This window comes from Acanthisitta chloris, unplaced genomic scaffold (assembly GCF_000695815.1).
Source record: "Acanthisitta chloris isolate BGI_N310 unplaced genomic scaffold, ASM69581v1 scaffold2465, whole genome shotgun sequence".
NCBI lineage: Eukaryota > Metazoa > Chordata > Aves > Passeriformes > Acanthisittidae > Acanthisitta > Acanthisitta chloris.
In genome coordinates, this window is record NW_008675175.1 from 2,250 (window position 1) to 12,687 (window position 10,438).

At 38.8% G+C, this 10,438-nt stretch overlaps 1 protein-coding gene across 1 annotated transcript in view; it reads left to right on the forward strand.

Annotated features, from left to right (window-relative positions):
- Positions 1 to 298: 298 nt before the first annotated feature.
- Positions 299 to 10,438, forward strand: part of PDE11A (phosphodiesterase 11A) — a 75,754-nt gene continuing 65,614 nt past the window's right edge. The window contains exons 1-3 of the mRNA XM_009075611.1: positions 299 to 385; positions 2,879 to 3,019; positions 6,304 to 6,368. Coding sequence (XP_009073859.1) covers positions 299 to 385; positions 2,879 to 3,019; positions 6,304 to 6,368 — 293 coding nt within the window. The remainder of the gene's footprint in view (positions 386 to 2,878; positions 3,020 to 6,303; positions 6,369 to 10,438) is intronic.

A 10,438-nucleotide genomic window follows, 5' to 3' on the forward strand; every position in this document is an offset into this window, starting at 1 on the left:
AGTAATTTAATGTAGTCTTCAGCAGACATTTTATAGAGTTGAGAATCTGAAGTTTTACAGAGAAATTATAGAGGGCCCTCACTCCTGGGATGTGTGAACTCAATTGCATTGGTTCTTTCCTAGACATTTGATCTCTCTTCCACCCATTTTATGTGCCTGCCCATGATACTACTGTTTTGTGTTTAATGTTCTGCTGAAGAGTGAGTAAGCATCCCCTAAGTTTACATCTTTTTGCTAGTAACAAATTTCTATCAACAATTGCAGTTGTTTTTAATGATGGCAAGTTTCTTTTCAGGTGATGCAGATGTACCTCCCATTCTGTGGGATTGCCATATCCAATGCCCAGCTATTTGCAGCTTCAAGGAAAGAATATGACAGAAGCAGGGTAAGTAAGATATGTGTAGTGGACCAATACCAAACTTTCATCTTTTGTTCCTTCAGGTTCCAGCTATGTGTATGTGTTTGCTAAGTAGACAGTTTTAACTAAGTTTGATTTCAAAAGTTGTATTTTCAGCAGATCACTGTCTTGACTGAGACAGCAAGCAGAGAGCGTGGGAGGGAAATACGCTGGTGGTGGTGGCTGTTGTTTCCTGATGTCAGTTCCATGTTTTGTAGTGCTGAGACAATTGCATTTCTGACACAGTGCAGGAGTGTTACTTTGGCAGAGATTCAAGCTCTCATAAAATTCTAGTAATATCAAGCCTTTGCCATCCTGAATTTGTAATATTCAGTTCATGTGCAAATAATGTGGGTATAACTTTATAGAAGTAAACAAGAAAAAAACAACCCTATATGTGAAGGGTTTTGACAGCATGTGTCTGCATAGATACATTACTCATGATTGCTGGTGCTGAGCATGAGTTGGGACAGAAGGCTCCAAAGTAAAAATAATGCTGTGGTCCCCTGTCATTTACTTGTCAGAGAGGTCTTTTTTTCCAAGGGAAAAAATGTTAATTTTGAGGGTTTTTTTAAAAAATAATCATAGAATCATCAAGTTTAAAGGAGACCTCCAAGATCATCAAGTCCAACTGTTAACCTATCCCTCCCTAAACCCTCCAGCACCATATTCAGACATCTCTTACACACTTCTAGGGATGGTGACTCCATCACCTCCCTGGGAAGTCTATTCTAGTGCCTGAACACCCTAACAGTGAAAGTTTTTTTCCTAATATCTAATTTGAACGTCCCCTGTCTCATCTTGAAGCCATTCCCTCTAGTCCTGTCCCTGCAGGCATGGCAGGAGAGACTATCCCCCACCCCTCTACAACCCTTTCTCAGGTAGTTGTAGAGAGTGATGAGGTCACCCCTGAGCTGCCTCTTCTCAAAACTAAATGAACCCAATTGCTTCAGCTATTCCTCATATGACGTGTTCTAGATCTTTTCTGAGCCTCGCTGCCCGTTGCTGGACTCACGCCAGCACCTCAATGTCCATTATAAAGTGAGGGACCCAAAACTGAACACAGTACTCGAAGTGTGGCCTCACCAATGCCACGTACAGGGGGATGATGACTTCCCTAGTCCTGCTGGCCACATTATTCTTTATACACTCAACTTATTGTTGTCTGCAAATTTCCTGAGGGTGCACTCAATCCCCACATCTAGATCATCAATAAAGGTGTTAAACAGGACCTGCCCCAATGCTGAGTCCCTGGGAACACCACCAGTGACTGGCTGCCAAGCGGATTTAGCTCCGTTAACTCTCTGAGTCCAGCCATCCAGCCAGTTTTTTACCCATCAAAGCCACGAGCAGCCAGTTTTTCTATAAGTATGTTGCAGGAGATGGTGTCAAATGCCTTATTGAAATCCAGACAGAGCACATCCACAGCCTTCCCTTATCTGCTAAATGGGTCACTTTGTCATAGAAGGAGAACAAGTTGGTTAAGCAGGACCTTCCTCTCATAAATCCATGTTGATTGGACTTGATCCCCTAGTTGCCCTGTATGTGCCGCATGATGGCACTCAGGATGATCTGCTCCATGACCTTGCCCGGAACCAAGGTTAGGCTAACAGGCTTGTAGTTCCCTAGATCTCCTTCCAACCCTTCTTATAGACGGGTGTCACATTTGCAAATTTTCAGTCAGCTGGAACTTCTCCAGTTATCCAGGATTGCTGGGAAATTATTTCAGGTGGTTTAGTGAGTTCTTTTGACAGTTCCCTCATTACCCTGGGCCCATGGACTTGTGAGTGTCCAATTGGCATAGCAGGTCATTAACCATCTCCTCCTGGATTACGGGGGCTTCACTCATCTCCCCATCAACAACTTCCAGCTGTAGGAGTTGGGTGTCCTGAGAACAATCAGTCTTGACATTAAAGACAGAGGCAAAGAAGGCATTGAGTACCTCTGCCTTGTCCTCATCCCATGTCACTATACTACCTTCTGCATTTATCAACTGATGGACACCCACCCTCCTTTTGCTCTCAATGTATTTATCAACACTTTTTTTATCATCTTTGACTTTAATGGCCAAATCAAGTTCTAGTTGGCCTTTGACCCTTCTAATCTTCCCCTACATGACCTCTTGGGATCCTTATAGTCTTCCCAACTTGCCAGGCTGGCTTTTCTTTTTCACCTTTCCTGCAATGACAGGAAGTTATACTTTACTTAGCATGGATCACAGCTCCAAGGCTTTGGTAGATATACCTCTGGTACTGTTGAACCTACTCTTCCTTCACAAAATAGAAGAAACTACAGTGGTCTGGGTCTGTATATTGAACTCTGACATTTTTATATTCAGGAATTTGATGCTTTCCATGTACAAAACTAAAAATATCAATGAGTCACTTAAATATCAAGCCCAGAGATGATGCCTCCTTTGCAATGCTCCATGTATTTATTAATTTTACAACTAATACAAGAGTTTTCTGTCCTTGTATACAGGCTTTACTGGAGGTAGTGAATGACCTCTTTGAGGAACAGACTGACTTAGAGAAAATCGTCAAGAAAATTATGCATCGGGCCCAGACTCTGCTGAAATGTGAACGGTGCTCAGTATTACTTCTGGAAGATATTGAATCACCAGTAAGTATAGCTGCACATTCTGTAGAAAGACTAATATTTGAGTGGTGGAGCAGTTGCTTGTATTGTGGTGAAGCTGTTGTATATCACATTAAGTATTGGACAACAAGTATTCTTCCAGCATGTTGTTCCTACATGTAAGTTAGGTCCAGGTTGAATCTTTGTCAACACCACTGTTGTGTTTTAATCCCAGTAGGCAGCTAAGCCCTACACAGCACAGTAGGATGTGAAAGGGAACTAGGAGGCTAAATTGTGAAAGCTTGTGGTTGAGATAAAGACAATTCAGTAGGTAAAGCAAATGCTGTATGCACAAGCAAAGCAAACTAAATAATTCATGTGATCCTTTCAATCGGCAGATGATCTGTCACTTCTATGGAAGCAGGGCTGCATCATGTGCCATGGTTCCTTCCCCCAGCTTTTGTTACTGAGCACAACATCGAATGACTTCTTAGTATGGGATATCCCTTTAATCAGTTGGAATCAGCTGTCCAGGCTGAGTCCCCTCCCAATCTATTGTGCACCCCTCAGTCTATTCACTGGGGTGGCAGAGTGAGAAACAGAGAAGGCCTTGACACTCTGTAAGGACTGTTCAGCAGTAAAACATTCCTGTTTTCATCACAAAACCAAAACATACCACCATTACAGACTAATATGAAGAAAATTATTGCCGTCTCAGCCAAAACCAGTGTAGTCACTTTTTCAAATGGAAACTGAAAGATGTGGTCTGCTTAAAAATGAAAAATGACCATATTGCTATCAAGTATTTATTTGCTCACTTCCTTTCTGTCGTGGTATAGCTACAAGAAGGAAAGAAAAATCTTGTCTGACGCTTCTTTTACATTTATCTGGAATTTATTACCTTGCTAACATGTTCAGGCTATTGACTTACCAATTGCATGGAGCAGTTTCAGAACCAGAAACAGTTGCATCATCAATCAAATCTTTAATGCTCACTTTCGGAACTAACCTTTTCTGCATACATTCCAAAAAAGAATTATCAGATCTCATGCTTTTGCATCTGTTATCACTGTTTAACTGTAAAAAGCTGAAAGACATCATGTCTGTTCCCGTATGTAAACATGTTACACCTTCAATCAGACTGCTGGTCACTGAGAAAGAACAGCTAAAAATAAACTCAAGACTGACCATCCTGTATGTTCAGCAACTCATAGGGCTTAACAGTCACAGTAATTAGCTTCTCAACTTGTCTCAATAATGTTTTTTTGTGAAATCCAGTTCCTTAATGTAGAAGAACAGCAAGACAGTGAGGGCTGAACCTGCAATATGGGGAGTTTTCTCAGCTACTTTTGGTGGCCACTACTCCATGGGATTTGTTCCTTCTAGGAAGTTTTCCCTCACTTTAGCTGTTGGCAAAGGTCTGTTTGGGAATAGCTATGTTTGCACATTTTAACAAGTTCCTTTATTACTTTGCAACATAAGTAACAAGAGCCAGTTCCTAAATAATGAAGATGCTTTAGAAAGGTAAGGCCTCTTGGTAGTTTACCTTAGTAATTCCCTGTGGTAAAAGAATATCCATTGGAAAAGATACATTTGCATACAAATGCTTAAGTAGTCAGATACTTGTTCTTGTGATAGGAATAAGTTTTACATTGAGCAGGTGAAATGAAAACACAGCTTTCAGCTTTATTGAAGAATGTTTGTTTTTTGCAGTTGCTCTGTCCACTTGACCAATTATTTCATTGCAGAGGTCTGTTAAGTTGAACAGATGGATGTAAGCTATATGAAAGTATTTGTCAAGAATTGGGTTTCACACAGTTTCGACAGGGGCTTTCACTGGGGCTTTGCAGTACTGGTATTTGTAGGCTATGAGAATCTCTTTGAAAATTTTAACGCTTTTTAGAGTATTATTATTAGTAATAAAATAACTGGCTGCCTTTATATTGGTATCTACCTTCAGTGTTTTCAGACTATTCAACGGAAACTACCTTCCTTTCTACTGACTTGAGAAGCAGTTGAAGGATAAAAACATTGCTTGTAATGTCATTCTTTCTTCTACCCAAGTATTATTGGATTCACTGACTCTATAGCTGATTATTTCTTGCTGGGCTGTGACAAGTCTAAATGATTATCAGAGACAGAATCATAAGTTTGTTTGTACGACAGAAAAAGAAAGCCCATTCTTTTCCTTAGAGGAAAGATATGGTTCTCGTTTCATTTAAGTTAAAAGAAATTAAGTACTTCCAGTGGAGTATGTCCTAAATTACTGCAGCTTTCATAAAAGCAGGATCAAGGTTTGTCTTTCACTTATCTATTCTCTGCTGTAGAATTTTAATGTTTCTAGTTCATTTTCTCTATCTAGACCCCCCCTACTGATTTTATAATCACAAGATACAGTTCTACTACATTCTTGTGAAATGTCACTATCTTTGCAAGTATAATGTGAATTTTATTTTTCACAGAACAGTACATTGTGTTAGTAGCAGGTTGTGGGTGGCTTTGTTCAGTTCATTTTTCTGCTCTTGGTACTATTTCTACTTTGAACTTGGAGAGTTTTTTCCCAAACCACAAACAATGAGTTCTCATTCCTCTAGACTAAATTGTGAAATGTGGACAAAATGCCTAAGCTTCTTCTAAATCGTCATAAATCTTAGGTTAATTTGGAGTAGGAGAAAAGTGTCTTGCCACTCACTTGGTAATTTTTACAGGTGGCAAAACAGTTGTTTTTCTAGGTTTCCCCTGTTTTGGAAGGTTGACCTATCTATTAAAATAAATCTCCATACAGTGACTCAATGTTAAACCATGTCTAAAATATTGTTATTTGTACCTTGTGCAAAAAAACTTTGATGATACAGAACCAAAGCAGAAGATGGGGACATGTCCAAAAACACGACCTGTGTTCTGTGTAATGTTAGCCACTCTGAAAATGTTCCACTGATGTGCTGTTGGCACACATGTTCAAGGGTAATTAGTTGCAATTAGTAAGGCCAATGGGTCTTTCTGATTATTTTCCTACATTAAAAAAGAGAGGTTTGGGTAAAGCTCCATAATTCATGTTCCAAAAACCTTAAAAGGGAAGCATATATTGGTGTGTAGAAAATAATTTCATGAAAGAATCTAAAGACGTAATTTGATTTGATATTGTTTGTTAGTGAACTGTGCACAGTGTGTATTTTGAACATGAATTCTCCATTGTGGGAATATAAATTGTATTTTAATTCTTAGACCACTGGATAAAAATACAGTTTAAATATAGGAACCTTACATTACTGTTTTCTTAGATATTTATTCATCTTAATAACAATCTTAAGGGTTTTTTTTTGTGACAGGTGGTGAAATTTACAAAATCCTTTGAGTTGTTGTCTCCAAAATGCAGTGCTGATACTGACAACAGGTTAGTGCTCATGTCTTCTGTGGCAATGTATTGCTTAATTTTTCACATAGTTTTAAATTCTGCTTGATCAAGGTTTTATTCTCTTGTGGAACTTTGGGTAGGTTTGATTGAAGAATGTGAGTCTACAGTTTTTACTCAGACAAGACTTCGGTTTGCTTCAAATAGAGACTTTCTTGAATAAATACATGTGCTTACATTTTATTATATATGTGTGTGTGTATATATATATATGTGCTAACATTGTATCAGGTAAGAAACCAGGAAATAACTGATGACTTTTTATTGTTGAACTTGTGGATAACCTACAAATGTTGTTTTGCTTAATGAATATGGAAGTAAAAACTGCAAAATTATTTTAGATAGTTTGTTGATCTCTTACAAAATGCCTCTTTACAGTTGTGTTAAAAGGTTTCCAGTAAAATTTGTCAAGTTGGAAAGCCTAGGAACCTCAGAGAGCATGTATTTCTCAGAAACTGTGTTCCTGTGTCTCAATCTTGTTTGGGGGCCCAGTCAAAATGGAAGTATGTTTTCCTAAGCAGGATCTGTATTTAAACTTTTATAAAGGGCTAATTTTAAATAGTAAGAGAAAGAGCTTTTTCTTCATATGGGGGTGCTATATTAATTCCTACAAGATTATACCACTGGTAACAGTTCACATAAAATGTCCTACATGCCAAATGAGGGGATGAAGATTCAGGGCTATTGTGAGAAGATTTCTCCCATCTTTCAGGGCTTAGTATGTGAATACACATTTTTAGGCAAATTAATTCATACTTATTCTGAATTAGAATTTTCTATATCAAATGGCTGTCATAATGATAAACCATTTCATGGATTAATCTCTCAGCATTAAAAAAATGGGTAGTGTTTTTTTAAGATGTACAAGCTGACAGCGAAGTCCAGGGCCACACAGAAAATGGGTAGAGGCTAGATCTCTTCCATGTCCTATCCACTAGTTGACAGATGGGAATGGTGAGACAAGTGGAAAACAAGTGCTAAAAAGTGGGAAGATTTAAATATGAGTAAATAATCTGTTGATTCATCTGGGAATCACAAGTTACTGCTCTTGACAAAGAGTTTCAGAGAGTGGCAGTTGGTCTTTCCTAGGGGGTGAAAATACATTTATTTTGTTCAGGCACAGGAGTATGAAAGAAGGGATGTGGTTGTTATTCTTGTTTTTCTCAAACTTGATCTGTAGCCAGATTAGTCAAAACAATGTAGAATGGTGTCAAGATAACCAAGCTGGCTCATTTCTTGTTACCATAGTTATATTAGCATGTTACCAAAAAGCAATTTCTAGTAGCCTGCTCTGCATATACTCAAGTCAAGATTATTTTAACTTCAGTCCAAGACGAATAAACACATGCAACCTGGTAGCTAGTCTTTATAAGATTTATAAAGGTATATTTCTGTGCATCTTAATATAAAGATCTATTGCTTTTTTCTTTGCTTTTTTTTTATCCGGGGAAAGTAAAGTTGGTTTTACAAAGACCAAGGTTAGACGGGCAGATATGATGTCACATTTGGATCTAGCACAGGCACAGCTTGAGTTATTCACACTATCATGGGAAAATAAAGGTTATTTAGGATACAGAACAATGCCGCAAGCCCTTGACATTTGAGCATTTTTCTAGTGAGTTTTGCCCTTTTCATTCTACATTCTGCAGCTGTAACTGATGTAAAGTCATGAGACTTTTCATGTGGAAAAAAAACGGCAAGTTGAGTTTCTTCATCATTACAACAGTTAAGATAAATATGATTTCTTTGAAATTTTAGTGGAAATCTGAAGAGATTGTAGGCTGAGATTTATCTGAATGAGAGAGAAGCTCCAAGGACAATATGACTTTTCATGTCCTAACATACTTTCACACACAGTTTTAGGAGTTCGCTTTTCTTTTACCTCCTTGCGTCTTCCTAACAGCAGCTCAGCTGTTTAATCTCTAAATATTCTAATGAATATTCATATCTGTTTTCTTTGCTATTGGTTGTAATGAAATACCTTGGAAGACCACACTTGCATTTCTCTGTTCAGTTTGCAGTTTTTCAAGATACACCATGATCAAGTTTGTTTATTATCCATAATGGCACACCGATGCTCCTGTTTTTGATAGTGAGTTTGCTCTTGAAGTATAGATTTGCCAAGTCTCCTAAACTTTCTCTCCCTTTGAAAAACTAATATCTAAATCTTAGAAGCCTTGAGGTTTCAGTTCTGATATATTCTGATACGTCTGACAAAGATGAGCCTGACGGAATGTGCTGGCCACTGTGTCTTTGCTGCACAAAAGAAGTCATTTTGGCAGATGAGATTACATTTTAGCAGGTGGTTGAGATTATAGTTCTCTAACCTGAGTATCAGTGGTAGTGGACAGGTCAACTGCCTGGGCCAGAGTATGGGCTGCATGGGAGAAAATATCTCTGCTCCTTTCCATTTGGGCTGGTACAGAGAAAGTGTTGAAATTCCTCTACTGCTGTTCCCCCACCATTGGTCCTGGGATGATGTGCACTCAGATGTCGCCTCATTCCCAGCAGTACTTTTACCCTTCTTAAGGCATCTTTCTGTTCTTCTGCTCCTAGTAGTTGAAAGGGTTCATGCCACTGTTTAGAGAGGATTGAGGATACCTGTGATTTTGGTTGCACCAGTTCCCCACTGTACTTTCTGCCATCCCTGTTGGGGAGGCTTTGGGGAAAGTAGGAAGGCAAGCATCTGCATAAGGGGATCCTGCAGCACTGCTCAGTGCTCTTGAGTTGGGTTTGCTCTCCTGCCTGGTGTGTGGTGCTCCTGCTAGCACCTAGGCCAGATGGGGTGGTGGCAGGCAGCTGCCTGCATCAGTCTAGCAGGAGACAGGACATTCCACAGTTTGGAGAAAATTGTTGGTTGTGATTTTTAGAGTAGCTTCTGAGTGTTCTGAGCTGCAGAGGATGGAGAGAAAGACAGCTGGCTGTGATTTGCACCAGAATTAATCACTAGTATTTCCTCCCAGTGAAAGCTGAGTGCCTCTTTTCCAGAGTGTAGTTGTAAAGCACTTGTTAGGAATGGAGACAACAGTAGAACCTACTTTTAAAACTTCTTCCAGAATTCTATCTTGTTTTGTTTACTTGAATTCATTTGCTGCTTAAAATGCTTGACAGCCATAGTGCAGTCCTGATTTACATATATTATAACAGTAATACCATCCAGATTTTTAAGGTATGAACTGGGAGTTATGTATTTGAAATTAGATTCTTGTCCTTACAAATATTTTGCTTCTCAAATATTGATGTCCTGAAATAAATTTTAAATTATAGATGTGAATTTTGTACTTAGTTAACAGACATTATAATTATGTAAACACTCCTGTCAAGGTATACACATAACATTTATTACAGTCATTCAAAATTCCTGTGCCAAATGAAACTTGATACACTCTATTGTGTAAATCATTATTGTTATATTTACAGTCTTTTAAAAATATCAAGTTTTCTTTCACGAGTGACATAGTTGACTTAGTCTTCAGAAAATCAATACTTTCACTATGATTGAGTCTTTCAAGGATTTTACTGTGCATCCTTCTTTCATTCATGTGCATTACTTTGAAGCTTCAAGCTATTGTAGTCTTCTCCATGGCTTCTCCATCACTTTTTCTAAGTAATGTTTCTCAGATGTTGAAAATTTATCAGTTTTCTTCTCAAAACTAAACCATGGATTTGTTTATTCATACATGAATAGCTGGACTTTGTCAATGAGTAGAGGGACTCTTTGTTAGGAACTGCAGTGACAGGACAAGGGATAATGGGTTCAAGTCGAAGGAGGGAAAATTTAGGTTAGGTATTAGGAAAAGGTTTTTTCCTGTGAGGGTGGTGAGACACTGGCACAGGTTGCCCAGGGAAGCAGCTGCTGCCCCAACCCTGGCAGTGTTCAAAGCCAGGCTGGATGAGGCCTTGAGCAACCTGGTCTGGTGGGAGGTGTCCCTGCCCATGGCAGGGGGTTGGGACTAGATGATCTGTAAGGTCCATTCCAACCCCTTAACATTCTATGAATCTATGAATGTCAAAAACGTGTCTGCAACAGCTCAATGAGAACTTTCCTGCTG